At 41.1% G+C, this 19,495-nt stretch overlaps 1 protein-coding gene across 11 annotated transcripts in view; it reads left to right on the forward strand.

Annotated features, from left to right (window-relative positions):
* The window catches only part of NBEA (neurobeachin), a 670,094-nt gene that overhangs the window by 140,634 nt on the left and 509,965 nt on the right, over positions 1-19,495 (forward strand). For all 11 annotated transcript variants that reach the window (XM_053311836.1, XM_053311837.1, XM_053311835.1 and 8 more), the window contains 2 exons: positions 11,383-11,600; positions 14,240-14,393. In XM_053311836.1, coding sequence (XP_053167811.1) covers positions 11,383-11,600; positions 14,240-14,393 — 372 coding nt within the window. The remainder of the gene's footprint in view (positions 1-11,382; positions 11,601-14,239; positions 14,394-19,495) is intronic.

Consider the following 19,495-nt stretch of genomic DNA (forward strand, 5'->3'; position numbering starts at 1 on the left):
CATTCTCATGAGAGGGTTCATTCATGGGAGAAGGGGCATCATGAAGCATTCCCAACTCTCATGAGATGCATCACTTCAGCTGCTAGGCCCCCCCACCCCACTTCTGGTTTACGATAGAATTCACACCCCTTCCCCAACAAAACCAGTTGAAAGGTAGAACACAAAAAATACAAACCAAAGGTCAAATCCTAACGTATGCCCACTAGTCTAGTCCTCTTTGTGTTCGTGCACTCAGTCGCACGCTTGCTCACTCACTCTCTAACACACACTCATTCATGTATGGGGTGGTCTGGGGGAAGGGAAATAACAGTAGTAGAGGTACAACATTTCCCAGAGAAAAGGAAAGGATGGGGTGCCGAATCTCCTGACATACCTGCTGGATGAATAGGCTGGTGTATAGTCACCTAGGTCTGGGAAGTGAGTTTTTGAGGGGGCCCTTTTTATAGGACAAAATCATGTGTATGAAGAATTCAAAAGGATTCTTATTCATTTACTAGCTGCATAATGGATTAAGATTACTGGTAGGAGATATGTAAACGTGCCAACCTTGGTGCCAGGCAAGTGAGGAGCTGCCAGGTGGATTGGAAGGGGGCCCCTTCCATGTACCTAAGGACAGGCAATCCCAAGAGATCTGGGTTAATTAGCCTTTGATGGGCTTTTGGGGAAAGTCTGGAAGGGATGCAATTACAATGTGTTACTGAGCAAACAGAGATGGGCTGTGGGGATTCTGATACATCCGTCTCAGAAGGATTTGGGAGATTTTGATGCGGAAAGTCAATTTCATGATATCAGGCTCTCACAGCATGATGCTTAAGAAATTCTAGGCTTGTGGCCAGGTCCCTTGCATGGTGACTTTTCCAGTTTCTCCCTTGCCCACACATACATGCATCTCTCCTGGTATTTAAAATACAGGTCCTCCATGTTATGCACCGTGTGACGGGGTACAAGAGGGGTTCCCAGGAGTCCCAAAACAGTGACTCCCCCTAACATAACTAGAAGATAAAGTCCCCCCCCCCATGGGGGGGACCCAGTGCTGAGCCCAGTGCTCCATTTCGAGCTTCCCAAAGCCAGCCTAGCAGTTCTTTTCCCTACTTAATTCATTTAGACATAGTAGGTGGGTGTAACAGTGTTGAGATCCAGAATACTGCTGCGCTGACACAAGGGTGGAGGAATGTGATGTTTGCTGATCTCCCCTTCCCTCTGAGGCCCAAAAGAGATAGATAATAGGGTTACGGGATTCTGTTCACATGACTCGCTTTGAGAGTTTCGTGACCAATAAAAACCAATTACTCCCCACACTGCAGACTACCCATAATAAATTCCCACTGTCAAGGTTAGGCATAGCCTTCCTTCTTTCAGTCTGACCCCCCAAAAGATGGAAAATCGGGTTCTGAAAGAGCTCATTTTGTGGCTGTCCCTGATTGATTGATTACTTTATTTACAGTCAATGACCAAAAGAGAGATATACAGTAGTAAATGACATAAAATAGCATAAAATCCTTAAAATAAACGTATACATATACCTAAAAATGGCAGTTTTAAAATACATTCATAAGTTTGAGACTCTTATTTTAAAAACCACATTGTAGTACTTAGCAACTATTCTGGAAATTACTGCATCTTCATCGGCTAATAAATACTTTACAAGGAAATCCCCGGTTTTTCCCTTCAAATTATTTAGCAGGGGATTAATTAAGTGCTGTCTTGCATCCTGGTAAAGTGGGCACTTTAATAGAATATGGGCCATTGACTCGATCTCCGGGCCGCAAGGACATATGCACTTTTCGTAGGGCAGTTTGTTATACTTCCCGTATAAAAGCGCTGATGGGAAGGCATTAAAGCTCGCCCTAGAGCTGTCCCTGACTACCACATCTTTGACTTACATACATATTCCACTCCGTTAGAAAACTTGCTCTTCTCTGCCTGACTAAAAGTTATCTTAACATTAATTTTAACTAGTAGTTTACTGTGAGCATACACCATGTATTATATAGCAATAGCAATAGCAATAGCACTTACATTTATATACCGCTCTATAGCTGGAAGCTCTCTAAGCGGTTTACAATGATTTAGCATATTGCCCCCAACATTCTGGGTACTCATTTTACCGACCTCGGAAGGATGGAAGGCTGAGTCAACCTTGAGCCCCTGGTCAGGATCGATCTTGCAACCTTCTGGTTACAGAGCAGCAGTTTTACCACTGCGCCACCAGTGTATTAAGTATTATATGCCATAATACTTAATGCCATTTAATGTAGTAGTATGCTACTAGGGAGAATGCTGTCTCTTCTTTTAAATAGGCATTGTTGTCCAAATGCTCACCATGTTTTAACGTACATGGGCAAAGCTTTCTTCTCTGGCTGCCAGGCAAATTTTTCTAGCTGACATTTGAGCCTCACACATGGAGACTAAAGAAGCTCTTCATTATTATTGCTTTCAGTGCTAAGAGGTGTAGCAACCTCACTTCCTGTTTGATACATACATAAAAAGAAGCTACTGTTTATAATAGTTACTCTACTTTGCTCTTGGTGATAGCTTTTTCTTCCCTTTTCATCTCCTATCTGCCTCCAATTACAATAAGGAAGTCAGGAATGTGTTTTCTGACCCTTTCAAGTATTCCATATAGTGGCAAGTTTGGATCCTCTGTAGTTAGCCTGCTGTTCAATAGATATATTATCATAATTCAAACGAGTCTCTATTACACTGGCTGTTACATTTTAAATTGTTTAGGTCTATTTACCATGTTAAAATATTGAATTTCTGTAGAAGAAATAACTGTCTGAATTATATAAAGAGAATGCAAGTGCAATTTATGTAAAGTTTATAATTGCCATTTATGGAAAGTTAATTCAACTTTCAAATGTTACTCCACTTGATTGGGTTGATGATAAATGTTCCCTTGGTTTAAGAAATTTAAGCCAATTTATTTTTATTGCATTCAGAGTATTCACAGATAAAAAATCCATAGATCCTTATGTCAATGCATCCCCTCCAAGATTCTGCTCCCAAGCATCTTGAGCAGACTACCACTCTTTTTCTTAGGAAATTAATCTAATTATTAGATTTTGCTTAATATTGAATAATTGCCTGGTAATTATCAGTGCCACCTCATCATCTGTGTACCTGATGGTTCTTTCTCCTTTCTTTAAAAAGCAAATGTAATTATTACTTTGAGAGCAAAACAATATACAGTGATATGATGAGCCAGAAATATCATATGTTAACATTACATCATTCAACAGCAAAACATAGCTGTCAGAATGCCTACTCCAGACAGTTGCTCAGAACTAGATATTTTACCTCTAGCTGGAACTGTGCTAAAATTTGGCTGTAAGGTACTGATGTGTCTAGAAATAAAACTAGTTCAGATTAACTCTGAACAGGCAAAGTGCTGTGTCAGTTCTTTAGGCCATTCAAGTTTTAATTGAGAAAATGCTTCCCTTTCAAAACAACAACACTCAGTAGGACTATCATTTAGCTAGCTAGCTAGCTAGCTTCTATATTAGGGTATGGTTGCTTATTTAATAATAAGCATATTATTGTAATATGCTTATTATATTATAATTATATGAGTGTGTAATATAGAGTGGAGTGCTTTGTTTAGTTTATGTATAAATATTCAATTTTTATCATTTTTAGAACAAGCAAAACCATTTTAATGGGTGAAATACTAAAAGAAAAGAAAAAGGCAACATAATCTGTTAAAAGCCCCAGTTTATTGACCTTGCAAAAGTGGAGTTCGTTGGTTGTTCTAAAGAAAGCCCTTCACTAAGCCAGCTGTACCCAATTAATTATTTATGCCTTCCTCATGTAGGCTGCAAGCATGCATCCTATTTTGATCTGCTTACAGTTCAAGAAGTCATTTCAGAAGCAGAGTACTACTAACAACTCTCTCAAGCAGTAGACATCCTTATTAGTGAATGAAACCAAGTCCACTGTCTTCAAACATGGAAACTAAGGACTCTTTTTTTTCAAAAAACAAAACAAAACTATGTTCTTCACACAAGCTGTCTTCACTTTCCTTGCAATAGTACATTTTACAACTACTGTTATCAAAGGCACTGCTGCAAGCCATATCTATGATTGCCCTATTCACGTGTTACATTTGATTACATGAATGCAAAGAATGAAATTCAGTGTGTGCACTAGTTCTAACTAAAATGATACATGTCAATAGGGAAATGATATTTATTGGGACTGGTGTTTTTTAACTTGCCTGTAAAAAAAATCTGCAATTAGGGGTAAGCAGCATAGTAGTGAGGTTTTGGAGCTAATACCAAACCATTCAGGGTAGTGCAGTTGATTTAATGAAAATTAATTGCGAAGATTAAAAAGGAGTTCTCCAAACTTGGTGAATTGGCAGTGGTAAATGCAATTTAATGTAAATAAATGTAAAGCGAATGGGGCAAAAAACCTCAACTTCACATGCACATTGATGGGGTCTGAACTGTTGGTGACTAACCAGGAAAGAGATCTTGGGATCATCCTTACCCATAAAAGCCTTGGGCGTGCGTCCGTGCCGCCCGTGTCTTTTTCGCCCGATCTGGGCATGCGCGGAGCGCATGCCCAGATCGGGCGAAAAAGATACGGCCGCCCAGAGACGGGCGGCCATGTTGGACCAGGCGGTGGCCGCGGCGGAGCGACTGGCTCCGATGGCGGCCGCCGCCGTTACGGCGAGAGGGCCGGGAGGAGCAGAAGCGGCGGGCCAAGGAGAAGCGGCCGCCGCCAACGGCAGGAGGAGAGTGTGGCCGAGGCGGCGGCGGAGCCACGGCCTCGGCCAAAGGTAGTTGTGGCCGCGGTGGGGCGACTGGCCCCGTTGGCGGCGGCTGCGACGCCACCGAGAGTGCGGGTGAGGCGGTGGCGGGGCGACTAGCCCCGATGGCGGCCGCGGCCTCAGCAAGAGGTGGCAGTAGCTCCCCTTAAGGCTAGCGCCCGTTATTACAACGGGCTAAAAATTACTAGTGGTGGATAAGCAACAAAGTAGCTAAGTTCGAAGACGATACCAAACTCTTCAGGGTAGTGAAAATGCAGACCCAGTGTGCAGCAGCTGTGAAAAGGGCAAATTCCATGCTACGGATCATTAGCGATTGGAAATAAAACTGTTTGTGCTCTTATACAAATCTGTGATGTGGTCATATTTAGAATGTTGGGTTATTAGTAGTGTTATTGTTGTCTAACCACACTCAGGACGACTGCACAGGTGCAGATGACATCACCGGAACCTTCTTAGAGCTAAAAGATTTTCGTCAGTAGCCCCTTTGCCCTTAGCAGTACTTGGCACCCTTGCCTGTCATTTCCCCCTCAGTCTTTCTCTGACCACCACAGTAGCAACATCAGAGAACCTTCTGTCACTTGACACATGAGAGGGCATTAAAAACCACCCTTTTTTCACTTTTCATTTAACGTTTGTTCTCACTTTCTATCCACTTGTTTTTTCCTGTCAGTCAGTTTTGCATTTGCTTTTTGATCAGTCCCTCCCCGCCATCACCGCTTGCAGCCTGCCTATCTATCTATCTATCTATCGATCTATCTATCTATCTATCTATCTATCTATCTATCTATCTATCTATCTATCATCGCAGCCTATGTTCTGCGATGATATCTATAATAACAGCAACAACATTGATAATAAAATTCAGCCATCCCAGGTCCTTGGGAAGGACTCAATGTCTGGTAAAACAATCCAGTCAGTAACACCTGTGTAAATAAATAATAATATCAAGGCTGTATGGCACATAATACGCACTTCCTCCTGGAGAAACAGAGCCATTTGTTAATCAGTTACAAGCCGACTAGAGAGAAGCAGGAATGACTTTCCTTTCCGAGGGCCTCCAGGTCACTAAACAGCTACACTCCACGCGCCGTGAGGAGGATTGCAGTTCATGTAGTTTATAGCAGCAGCTGTAGCTTTATGTAGAGATGCCTGACTGAAGTCTACTTCCTTCACTCTGGAAGTGAAGTTGCATATTAAAGATCTTCCCTTTTGATGGGGAGAACCTTTATGGAAAAGAGACAGACACCTTAGACTGCACAAGATGAGGACAACAGCAAAGTCAATGGGCCTGCAGCCTTACCAACAGTGCCCACCTAAGCACCGTCTACGGTCATCCCAATTCAGTCAGAAACTGGCCTACCAAGCGTTCTGCACACAAGATCAAAGGCAGAACAGATACCAAACCTACAATTCCTTTCAGAAGCCCACAGTGCAATTTTCAAGACCAAACACCAAGCCCAAACCTGCTTACTCCAAACACACCTGACAAGGCATGGTGTGGCTCCACATTACAACGGATCACTGTCTGCTAACCATTGTATGGATGGGATATGCCATAGAGCACAAGGAACTTCCACCATTCTCCATAATTCAGTATACAGATCCTATCCCAGTCTTCATGCAAGAGATGTGCAATTTGTTAGAGAAGGGAGCCATTCAGATCATTTGTAGCAACACCCTTCCAGGTTTTTACTCCCAATACTTCACCATCGCCAAACAGAGTGGTGGGCTTCGGCCCATTTTGGACCTGAGAGGCCTCAACGAATACATCTGTTACTGCTGCTTCCTCAAGGTCAACACATCCTGCAGCTCCTCTTCCAAAATGACGATTTGCATCATAGACCTAAAGGATGTGTATTTCAATATCTCCATCTACCATGTTCACAGGAATTATTTATGCGTCTGCATAGGGGACAAGGTCTATCAATATACGATGTTGCCATTCGGCCTCTCCACTGACCCATGGGTTTTTATAAAATGTATAGCTGAGGTGGTACCTCAGCTATATACCACTGTTGGTACTTATACCAACAGTACTTGTACCAACAGTCCATTCGATTGTTCCTGTCCCTGGACAACTGGCTCCTGGTGGCCCAAACAGAAGAAGACCTTTGGTGCCATACTGCTACGGCCCTACATTTGCTTAAAAAAAAACACCCAAAAAACTTAGACTGTAGGTAAACTGGGAAAAGTCGAAACTGACCCCCACAAGTTCCATAGATTTCATTGGAGCCATCATAGACTCCCACACCGTGCTAGCAACCCTGCCAGAGTGCAGGTTCAACGACAGAGAGATGGCACATCACCTCTTATCATCAGGAGTCCATACGGCATGCTATATTAAAAAACTGCTGGGTTTTATGGCCTCAACAATGGCCATCTTGCCTCTAGCATGTCTGTGTATGTGCCTCCTGCAGATGGTTTCTCTCCATTTTTCCACCTGCAGGTGCACCATCCAGGAGAGACATTTGTGATACCCAACAAACCAAAACAAGCCATCCACTGGTGGGTGAAAAAAAGCGACCTGCAGGAAGGCCACCCATTTGTGGACAAACTGCTAGAGGTCACACTGACATCAGATACTTCCAACTCAGGATGGGGGGGCTCATTGCAGGGGTTGCAGCATATCTGGCTACTGGTCTGGTCATGAAAACACTCTCACATCAATTACCTGGAACTGTTAGTGACATGGAAGGCCATGAGTGCATTCTTGCCCCTTTTCTTGGGCAGATTGGGGTTGGTCTTGACAGAAAATGTGACAGCCAAGGCCTACTTGAACCACCAAAGCGACACTCACTCCATAATACTGAATTGCCTCTCCGTTTCTGTTTGGAACTGGTGCCTCCAATGCAGTATCTGCCCATCAGCAACTTGCAATGCTATCGTTTGGTGGCTATGTAAAGACGGGGTCTTCTCTGTCACTGCCCCGGCTGGAATGCACTCCTTGCTGAGATGAGAGCCTCCCCATCTCGGACAACTTTGAAATTGTCATTATAGACTTACCATTTCATCCAAGCTTTTAAATTTAATTGTGTCTTTAAATTGTTTTGAGGTTTTTATGTTTGTTTTTGGTTTGATTTTATGTTGTTGTAAGCCACCCAGAGACGGACGTTTGGGATGGCATACAAATCAGATAGATAGATAGATAGATAGCAGGAAAACAAAATGTGTGGGCAAACTCTCAATTGCAAGGACTGCTCAGACTCCCACGACTGGTCCCTGGACCAGAAGATTGTGTAAGACCTATTCCAGAAATGGGGTCGGCCAACAGTAGATCTTTTGCTGTGTGAGCAAACACCTACTGTGCCCAGTGGTGCAGTCATGGCAGCCACAACCTGGAGTTCCTAGGGGATGCCTTCCTGCTCCCCGGACATCAGTACTTCTCTATATGTTTTCTCTGATTCCTCTCATACCAAGAGTACTGAGGAAGATATGGATGGAGAACTCAGATTTTATACTGATTGTGCCATAGTGGCTCCACCAAACATGGTTTGCCATCCTCCTGTCACTTAGGGGGAACACAATATGCACCTCTGCCAAATATACCCGATCTACTCACCAGAAAATGGGATGATACTCCACCTAGACATAGAGTATTTCCACCTGACAGCATGGCGGATCTTTCTGAAGTAATAGAGGACTGGTTGGTCTTGTAGGTCATCAAAGCATCCAGGATGCCATCAACCTGAGCATCCTATAAAGCGAAATTGAAATGCTTCACTGTCTTCATAGAGGCTAGACAAGTATGTCCAAAAAGGACTTGGTGAGTTTATATTGACTTACATATTGCACTTGAAAAAGTCAGGTCTATCTGTTGCCTCACTAAAGGTTCATCTGGCAGCTGTTGCAGCCAATTCCATTCTTGTTTGGATTTTTTCAAAGGAACTGGCCCACTGTTTCTTTAAGGGCCTCCTTTGTATCCCCCCAAGCCCAGGTTAGCTCCCCCTTGGGCACCCTAAACTAGTACTTTCCTTATTAATGTACAAGCTGTTTGAGCCAATGGCTGCATGTCCTATCTGTTACCTTACCTTTAAGACTGCCTTTCTCCTCGCCATCATGTTCGCTGACTGCATGTCAGGTCAGAGCTCCGAGCTTTGTGCACTGATCTGCCATACATCTCATTCCAGCAGGATAATGTGCTTCTTCGGCTAGTTGCCACCTACTTCCCCAAGGCAGTATCCCAATATCACATCTCCCAGAACATCTGCTAGACTTAGAGAGCAACTGGCACAACCTGGACATAAAGTGTACATTGCCTTTCTACCTACACCGGACACAAGTCTACAGACAGTCAACTTCCCTCTTCATCTGCTTCGCTAGCCCTAAAAAAGGGAAACAGGTGTCTTGCCAATGCCTGTCAGCCTGGATTACATCCACAATAAAGCTTGTATATGTGCTGCCAAAAGAGACCCACCTAATACCATGCGTGCCCATTCTACAAGGGCCATGGCCGTGTACACCGTCTTCCTCCGTGGGGTAACCTGGAGGCTATCTGTAAGGTGGCAACTTGGAATGGACCACCATCATTCATCTGGCACTATGCCCTTGATGTCCAGTCCCATGATCACTCGCAGTTCGGAGCAGCAGTCCTTGACTCAGTTTTACAGTAGGAGCACCGCAGATACCCGCTTCCCACCATCCAGGTCACTAATACCTTGTTAGTCTCCTGTGGTTGGACAGTTGGACCACTACTGAGAAACTCAGGTTACTTACCTGTAACAGTAGTTCTCGTAGTGGTCCATTGTCCAGTCACATGACCCTCCCTCCTCCCCACTGCAGTGGTCACCTGTATAGTACTATGCGGCGGTCAGGGACTGAGGGGAAAATAGTGGGTAAGTGTGCCAAGTACTGCTGAGGTGGGCGGGGCTTCCACCAACAATCTTTTAGCTCTAGAAGGTTAGAGTGATGTTATCTGCACCTGCACAGAGCTCCTGAGTGTGATTGGACAATGGACCATTATGAGAACTACTGTTAAAGGTAAGTAACCTTACTTTTTGGTTGCTGTATCTCAGAAAGGATTCTGTAGAGTTGGAAAAGGTGCAGAAGGAGGAAGCATAAATTATCAGGGGGATGAAGCGCCTTTCTTGCAATGAAGGGCTACAGCATTTGAGGCTTGTTTGTTTGCAGGGGGAAGCCTAAGGGCAGACATGGTTGAGGCATGTAGAATTATGCATGTTGAGGAGAAAGTGAACAGAGAGAGCTTTTTCTCCCTGATCCACAACACTAAAACTAGGGAATTTTACAACTTATTTATTGATTACATTTATAGATCTTCTAACATCTTAATCTCAAGGCTGTGTACACAACTTAAAACAATAAATAAAACTCAATAGCAATTAAAACAATTTTAAAACCCTAACTTTAAAAAAAAGTTTTAACAAAGGCACTAAAAAGTAGGTTAGCAAAAGGCATGAAAAAACAGGTGTGCCTTGAGTGATTTTCTTGAGGCAGAAAATGAAGGCCAGAGAAGGAGAAGCTCTTATATTGATAAGGAAGCACATTCCAATGCCCTGTGGGGCCACAGAGAAGGCCCAGTCCCACGTCGCCACCAAACGAGCTGGTGGCAGCCATAACCGAATTTCCCCTTGAGCTCATAATAAGTCGTAGGGTTCATGACAAAGAAGGTGGTCTCTTAAATACCCTGGACTCAAGCCCTTAAGGACTTTATAGGTAAAAACCAGCACTGTGCATTTTGCTCAGAAACATATTGGTAGCCAGTGCAGTTCTTTTAAAATTGGTGTTATATGGTCTCTTGGGGATACACCAATATATACTATTTCTTTTTCTCATGGTCTTGGCTTGTATGATAAAAGTTTTGATGATGATGACTGGCAGGATATTTAGGATGGACAAAAGGAAAAAAGTTAAACAGTTTTGTCATGTGTGCAGAGGAGAAACTCAAATGAACATCCCTCACATGCAATTAGAGGATGTGCCAAGCACACATTGAGGCAGGCGCATTCTCACTGCAGCCCCAACATTTCCCTGTGTGCTGGTCACTCTTCATCTGAACTGATCCCTTGTCTTTCCCATCAACTCCTGCCACATAAAATAATAGTCTCCCTCTCCAAAGAGAAGGAAGGTTATAGGAATTTATTAAGATTGAAATGTCATTTAACTTCCTATTTAGTGTTCATAAAACTAAATGTATTTTCTTAACTGCAGAGTTTGGGTAATTCTTAATTCTTCTGTATTCTTTGCTCCATATGTAAAGGTAAAAGGGAAAGTGTGCCATCAAGTCGATTTCAACTCCCGGTGCCCACAGAGCCTCTTTTGGTAGGATACAGGAGGGGTTTACCATTGCCGCCTCCTGCGCAGTATGAGATGATGCCTTTCAGCATCTTCCTGTATTACTGCTGCCCGATATAGTACCAGCAGGGATTTGAACTGGCAACCTTCTGCTTGTTAGTCAAGCATTTCACCACTCCATATGTAGTGACATTAAAAATATTTTTTAAGAGGTATAATAAACTATGAGGAAGTAGAACAAAATTACCTATGTAAGGATAGCTGTAGACTTGCTCATTTGTACCATATCTTTATGAACTATGCCAGATTTTTCATTGCACATTTTAAAAAGATACAAATGTAATTTGCTGCTTACTTAGGCTGTGCAAGGTCGGTCTATTACACAACAGGATAGAGACTTGCGCGTTGACTTGGGATTTCGAGGGATGCCAATGACAGAAGAGCAGAGGCGACAGTTCAGTCCAGGTCCACGAACAACCATGTTTCGCATTCCAGAGTTTAAATGGTCCCCAATGCACCAGAGGCTACTGACAGATTTGCTCTTTGCTTTGGAAACTGATGTGCATGTTTGGAGAAGGTAGGCTGCCATTGGTTCTTTTACATCATTGTTTACTAGCACAGGGAAACCACTGGACGTTAATTGTGCTGGGTAGCTAAGCCTACTACTGTGAATGCTGCTATATATTTTTATATTAGACTTGAGTGGGTGACATGCTTCGAACCATTTATCAAGAGAGAATGCTCTTTAATATGAAGGTGATAAGGTACTTCATGGTTAGTAAAATAGGAGTTTTAAGAACAATGTGATGCATGCCAAACAAACCTTTCCTAGCTTTTATTACATGACCTTTCTTAGCTAGCTTTCTTCTCCTCACTTAACTGATTTGCATCAAAGAGACATTGGAAGCGAAGTTACTCATGAACATCCATCCCCCTTAACACAATACATCCTAAGACTTATTTATTTTTGTCAATTAGAAAGTTGGTTAACCAGCCATTTTTGTATTAATCAAACAATCCTTTAATCCCTGTGCTTGTTCCATTGGTTTATTTGCAATTGTTGGGGGATTTGCATCTCCTTCACCTGTTGCAATGTATGTTCTAGAGATTGTATATACAAATCATTTCTATGAGGAGGAATGTCTAAGTATTCCAATGAAAGGACTCCTGTCATTTCATTTCATGTTCTGGCTATGCCTAAAAAGTGTTAGGTTTTGAGGTGACTTTGTAATTGCTTAGTCAGTGTCAAATTATACTCTCCCTCTCTCTATTTATAATGATAACAGCATGATAGTGCTCATATCTGAATCATGTAGCCCTTGCCATGGTGACTCATGCCCTTGTCACCTCTAATTTAGTCTACTGTAATGCACTCTCTGAAGTGTCTTGCATTCAAAGTGTCTTCTAGACACTTTGGAAACTACAGGTTGTACAGAACACAATGGTGAGGGTCTTAGATGAGTGCTGGATGCTTGAACCATATCACTGTGTAATGCCTCAGTTGCACTGGCTATCAGTGTGCTTCTGGGCAAAGATATGCAGAACATTTCAATATCAAAACATTCTGACTCAAAACAGGCCATTTTGAGTGCTTTGAATGCAAAACAGTTCGAATGAAGGTCTGGTTTTGAGCTTGGAATGGAATGACCTTGTTCCAAGTCTGATCATTTTGAGTGATCCAAGCAACATTTTGAAGGCCTGTTTTTCTCTTGTTGGCTGGTTTTGGCACTGGTTTCCAGTTGGCTTGCAGTCTTCTTGATTCTTGGTTGGCTTTTTGACATTGCTTCACTTTGGCTTCTGCCCTCTGGAATTCTCTTCACCCTGAAATACAGAGGCTCCCCTAAAGCCGCACCCCCCCCCGCAACCTGGGCATGCCTTCTTTTATTAAATGTGTAGCCTGTCAACAGTTTGATTTAAAAAAAAAAACACCTTTTGTGTCTTTAGACAGGTTGTAGAAATACTGGTTTTACTATTTTTCATTTCATTTCATTTAAATACTGCCTAATACGGATGGTTCAAAAAGGTTCACAATAAAATAAAATATTCTATTCACACAAAAAATTCTATTGTTTACAATAGTTAAAAGTATTTTAACTTTTGTAAGCCACCTCGAATTCCTTGGCAGGGTATAAATTCTTAAATAAAATAAAATAAAAATGTTAATATCCAATTTGAATCAGGATAATAGGGGGAGGAATATTTAAGAAGCTGTTGATTCTGAAACTTCTGGTGTGCCCCAGCTGGGGTCTAAAAATGTACCTGGCAGGTTACTAGTGGTAACACATCTTTTGTTCAAGCAGCATATGAGAAGGGTGGTGGGTTTTCAGAGTCACTGTGGTGACAGGTCCCTCCTCCTCTAAGTCTGAGAAGGATGGCAACTCATCACTGTGGATGTACTTGCTTTAGATACACTCAGAGAGCAGCAAGTCTCCAAAGGTCAGCATAATGTTAGAGATAAGAAGTCTCCCTCAATATGAGAAAATGACAGCTGTCTTGCCTCTTGTATTGTGCTCTGTATACCAAGTCCAGACAAAGTTTGTGGTCCCAGCTACACTTTTGCAGCTTTAATCTTCTCCTAAATTGCAACTCTAAAAGTAAAATAAATATACAGCATATCTTAAATTCTGCCCTGCCAACATACAAGTTGGAGAGAAGGAAGCAGGATGACTCTAGAATTTCAGACATGCCTGTATCTGATATGTCAGTAAACATGGGTATATAAATCCTTCCCATGTTCCTTTGTGTTTGAGTGCACACACAAGTTGCTCCCATTTATTACAATTATAGCATGAAATCTGGCCTCCAGGGTGGAATCCATTTCATTTAGTGAAACTGGAAGTTACATTGGACATTATGTGTGAAGGATCAGTGTGAGTTTAACATTTTAATTGTCACAGAAGTACTGAATGTTAATCCTTAATATAGGCTTGTAATAATCTCTTCTAAGTCACCAAGAAGGACATTCCAAAAATTGTTCTGTTTTTTTCTCCTTTCCAGCAAAAGATATGACACTAGTAGGGAATGTATGTGCAGACAAGCAAGTTAAAAAAAAACACCCCAAACTTCTGTGGGATAGTATTATAAATGTCAACTTAGTTCAGTAGTGTTTGGTTTGGGTTTTTTGACATTCACAAATCTTTCAGTTGATTTTGATCTTTGTATTAGCAATCTACTTTAAGTGTTTTCTAACACTTGTTCTGTTTGCTTTTTTTCTAGCCATTCTACAAAGTCTGTTATGGACTTTGTCAATAGCAATGAAAATATTATTTTTGTACATAATACTATCCATCTCATTTCTCAAATGGTAGACAACATTATTATTGCTTGTGGAGGAATTCTGCCATTGTTGTCTGCAGCAACATCCCCAACTGTAAGTACAATATTTCCATCTAGCGGGCAAGTTAAAAATTGCATGTCAGTAACAACATGGCAAATGCATTGTTTTTATTACACTACCTCAGACAGAATTCTGCATTTTTTAAAAGTATTGTAAATGTGTGAACTAAGTTTTTAAATTTGTGTAGATGATACTGTATTAAATGAATAATATATGATTGATTGATTGATTTAAAAATCAGTGCAATTGTTTTCCACTAAATGAGAAAATTAACAGCTTTTAAAGATTGGCCACAAAATTATGCTTCCTAATGCCTGTGTTGTAGCAGAATGTTGTTGTCAGACTTTCACTTCTTCATAGATAATAGTGGACTTTAAATTTCATTGGGAAGAAGTCATATGAATTATTTTCATGTGTGTTGCACAGTTGCTTCTATTAGGTTTGAATCCGAACCACTTCAGTATAGAACTGGTTCAGTTCATGGGTTCAGGGTTGAGCCAAACCACCCCTGGTTTGGCTCAACTCCAGTCCAAACACACACCCCCCAAGATTCTTTTCCCTTTCCCCTTTTAACTTACTTCCTCCGGGGGGCTTCTCCAGGGTGGCAGGGGAAGTCCGTGGAGGTTCCCACCCGCCGACCTTCCTTTTTGTAAAAATCAACCCAGGCCAAAATGGCCACCATGTTGGGAAATAGGCCCAGAAAGGGCCGAAGATGCCCGAACCAGGTGATTTTTACAAAAAGGAAGGCCAGTGGTGGTGGGGACCTCCAAGGATTGCCCACCACCACCTCGGAGCAGCCCCCTGGAGGGAGTAAGTTTTTTAAAAGGGGGAAAGATTTTTTTAAAAAATGTCTGAGCCCCTGAACTGAACCAAATGGGGGGGGGTTCCTATGGGGGTAGCAAAACCAAACTGGCCTGGTCCAGGTACAGTTCGAACTTGAACCGAAGTGGGCCAGGTGGTTTTGTGCACACCCCTAGTTTCTATCCCTTTTAATGAAGGCAGTGGGTGCACATTTGCTGGCTTTATAGAGAACTATATCATTGGTAATCACTGTAACTCTCTTTTTTTTTAAAGTGGGGAAAAACCCCTCACTTTAAACACACACACACACACACACACACACACACACACACACACACACACACCCAAAACCACCCCAAAACCCATAGAGGAAGTAGCACACATTAGGAAAAACAAGTTGCAGCTTTAATTTAAAAAGGAATTCAATGTTAGGCATGTTTTTCAAACCAAAGTGTATAGACCCTAACTGCCATTCAGTGTAAATTACTCATGAATATTCCCATCAAAGTTAATGGGACAAGTTAATCTTGACTGGCTGTATGCAATTAATGGGACTACTCATGAGCAATTTAGTCTGGATATCAGCCATTGAGATGCCCCATGTGGAATTCTTCTGATGCATGCAATATAAAACAGGCATAATTTGGATTCCTTGACTAATTGCTACGTTGTGACACTGATGACATTCTAGAACTCCTGAACATTCAATTTACCGCTAATTGTTACATGATTTATTTCTAATGTTTTACCCAATATTACATTAAACTGTAACTGGTATCCAAACAGGTGTATGGTTGGTTAGGAATATGCAAGTTTTGTTTTGTTTATAATTTCATTATGTCATTTGTCAAAATCTCATTTGTTCTGTTCCTCTTTACTATTTCACTTGTTTCTGAAGCTCCCAGTCATTTTTATTAAGGAGGGCACTTTTACACAGTAGCAGCGGTGGCCTTTTTCTTCTTTACTTGTTTTACACTTTTTCAACAGGCTGCAGTAGTGGTACAGATCCTTTCCCAGTTTCCCTTTTGGCTCCAAATGCCCTGGATGACCTAGGGTTTCAGTTCTGGGGCATTCTGTAGATAAAATGAAATACCACAACACTTTTGTAGTGTCTGCTAATTTCCCCCACAATGTCTTTGAACAACTCTGTGTTCTCAGGGGCACTGGAAAAACAGTTACCAGGAGAGATTACCTTTGCCACTGACATGTCTATTTAAAGCATAAAAATATTAACAAAAACAAGGAACCTTACTACTACTGTACTGAGGTATGCACACACACCCTTAAAGAAAGTGAATGGAGTTCTGAACAAAATGGCATGTGCCATTAATTTCATGTGGACCTCTGTTCAGATTCCTGCAGATACTCATTTCAGAACAAATAATTAAAAAATGAACTGAATTTGGCTGATTCAGTTTTTAAAAATTTGTTCCTAAATGGAGGAATACCTGCCGGTTAGCTTCATGCATGCAGCAGGGTTCCAGATGCCTTTACTCCCTGTAGCAGCTTCTGGTACTGCACACTAAAAAGCATTCCTAAAATATGAGGGTATTCACAAATATTGTCCAGTATAGAATGCTCTTGTGCGGGGAGGGTGGAAGGTAATAAGCTTCACAAGATGCATACAACTCCTTGTGCAAACCTAAAAGGTCCCTAGCTCGTGTATGTTACATAATGCATTATAAATGTCTTGTAATAAGGTGGGGGGTCCATCTATCAGCAACACACACATAAGATACCATAGTTATGATAAAGTATTATTAAAAGTCTTTCCCTTTAGCAAAATGTGATACTGTTTACAATTTTATTTGAAAAACTTTATCATATAAGGGGGAAAAGGTCATTAAGATGAGTTTATTGAAATAGCTTTATTTCTGGCCTGATCAATACTGGATAGATCTTATACATTTCTCCTGGCTTGATGTTTATATTTGGGTTCTCCACACGTGCCCTTTGCTTTTATCTTTAACCTTGCTACTAATTACTTTCTGGTCATCCTTGTGTAGGGATAACAGTTACATATGCATTCAGGTCTTAGTCACTTCATAAAAGAAGTCTTCCTCAAATGTTGCCTCTTTTCTTAAGCAAATTCTTCTTTTTTTAACAAACTGCGCTTCAGAAAAAGCAAGAACTAGTTTCTGTATTTGAGAGAGAGAGTCTAATATTTGGGGGAAAGGAATACTTGAGCAGTCTATAGTTTGTATTTCTATAAAGGATGGCATTTTCTATTCCATTTTTGCAGACAAGCAATATTATATCTTTTTAAAGAAGAGGATTGAGTGTGAGCTGGTGTTTTCCAATGAAGCACAGGTTTTTCATGCTCAATAAGAGGAAGAAAAATTATATTGACCTTTTAAGCTGCCTTGTCAGTCAAGGGTATGATCAATATTTCTGGCAATAAAAAGATAAGCTTGTTTGTTAGGCCCTGTGCATAACACCTGGGAATGTCATACATTCCTAAGAAACATACCTTTGCAGTAAAGATACACAGCCAGAGGGATGGCTATCTAGAAGTGAGCAGATGTTTTTTCTTAATCATGACTTTGTATCAGGTATTGTGATAGTTGAATTTTAAATTTTAAGCTAACAGTTGGTATAGAATAGGGAGCAAAAAAGTGCTCATGAAACAGTGTGGAAGTATATCATTTAGTTTTGTTTTCAGAATAGTGGCTGGAATTGAGAGAACTACTTCAGCAGTACCCAGGAGGATTTTTGACTCACTCTTGTTTCTTGAGCAGTATATGTCCCTTGTCCATGCTGATCATACACGGCTTCTAAACAGTCACTTGAGTTTCAGACGTGGTTTGCCAACTAAGTCCAAAACTTTATCGAGCATACCGAACTAGTTACACAGTTCTTTGGGTCTTGGCTTTTAAAATGTCGCTTAAAATGTAGAAATATTCCAGTGTACCCACAACTGCTACTTTGATAATGAATGTTATATGATAACCATGTAGCATTTTCAGCCAAAGTTAACTTCCTAGTAATGCAGCTGATCTGTGAATGGTCTGCTATGGTGCTTTTTCTTTGCAGTAAGGGGAATGCTCTGTGGAAAATTATTCATGCCTACTGTAAAGGTCGGATCATAAAGCTGGAGGAGCTTTTAGGCCATCTAGTCTGTCCCTTGCATAATGCAGGAAATCCAGAGCTTAACGATCCCCAACATATGGTTGTGTAGTGTTTGCTTGAAGATTTCCAGCAAAGGAGAGACCACCGCCCCACTACATAATTGGTTCAATTGTTAAACTGTTCTTATGGCTAAGAATGTTCTCCGTATGTTCAACCAAAATCTACCCTATTCTAACTTACACCCATTAGATTTAGTCTTGTATTCTGGGCCAGAAAAGAACAACTCGTTGCCTCTTCTGTGTGACAGCTGTTCAGGTATTTGAAGAATGCTATAATGTCTCTCCTCGGTCTTCTCTTTTTCAGTCTAAACATACCGAGTTCCTTCAACCTTTCCTCACAGGACTTCTTTTCCAAACCCCTAATCATCTGTGTTGTCCTTCTCCAAACCTGTTTCAGTTTGTCTACATCCTTCTTAACATACAGTGCCCAGAGCTGTATATAGTACTCCAAGTGAAGTCTGCCTAATGCGGAATAAAGTAGAACTATTAATTTTTATTACTTGGAAATGATAGTTCTGTAGTGCAGGGTAAATTTGTGTTAGCCTTTTTTGCACTGCTGACTTGTGCTCAGCTTATAATGGATTACAATTTTGAGATTCTTTTCACATATGCTACTGCCAAGCCAGGTATCAACCATCCTGTACCTGTGTATTTTAGGGATTTTTGTTTTTTGTTGCTTTTTGACTAAGTGTCAAATTTTGCATTAGCTCTGTTGAATTTTATGTTGTTAATTTCCCTCCATTATTCCATTCTGTCAAGGTCATTTTGAATTTTATTTTTGTATTCTGAAGTGTTAACTATCCTAGTTTTGTGTCACCTGTAAATCTAAAGAGGATTCCTTCCACCCATTCTTCTAACTCACCAATAAAAATGTTCTTGAAGAGTCCAGTCCAGAGGCACCACACTGGAAACCTCCATCTGGTTTGATGAGAAGCCATTAATGGCTTCTTTTCTGTACTCTTTAAGTACAGTTTTTCAGCCATTTGTGAACCTACCTGGTGATATTATCTAACCTACATTTTACAACTTACTAACACAAATATCATGAGGAACTTTGTCAAATGCTTCACTGAAACCAAGTTTAAATGACTTCCAAAGCATTCCCACTATTCACTAAGGTAGTACCTGATCAGAAAAAGAGATAAGAGTCTGGCAAGATGATTACAGATTGTACTTTCCACAGACTGTTCCAGTATCATCTATTAT

Source organism: Hemicordylus capensis, chromosome 3 (genome assembly GCF_027244095.1).
Source record: "Hemicordylus capensis ecotype Gifberg chromosome 3, rHemCap1.1.pri, whole genome shotgun sequence".
NCBI classification, from domain to species: Eukaryota; Metazoa; Chordata; class Lepidosauria; order Squamata; family Cordylidae; genus Hemicordylus; species Hemicordylus capensis.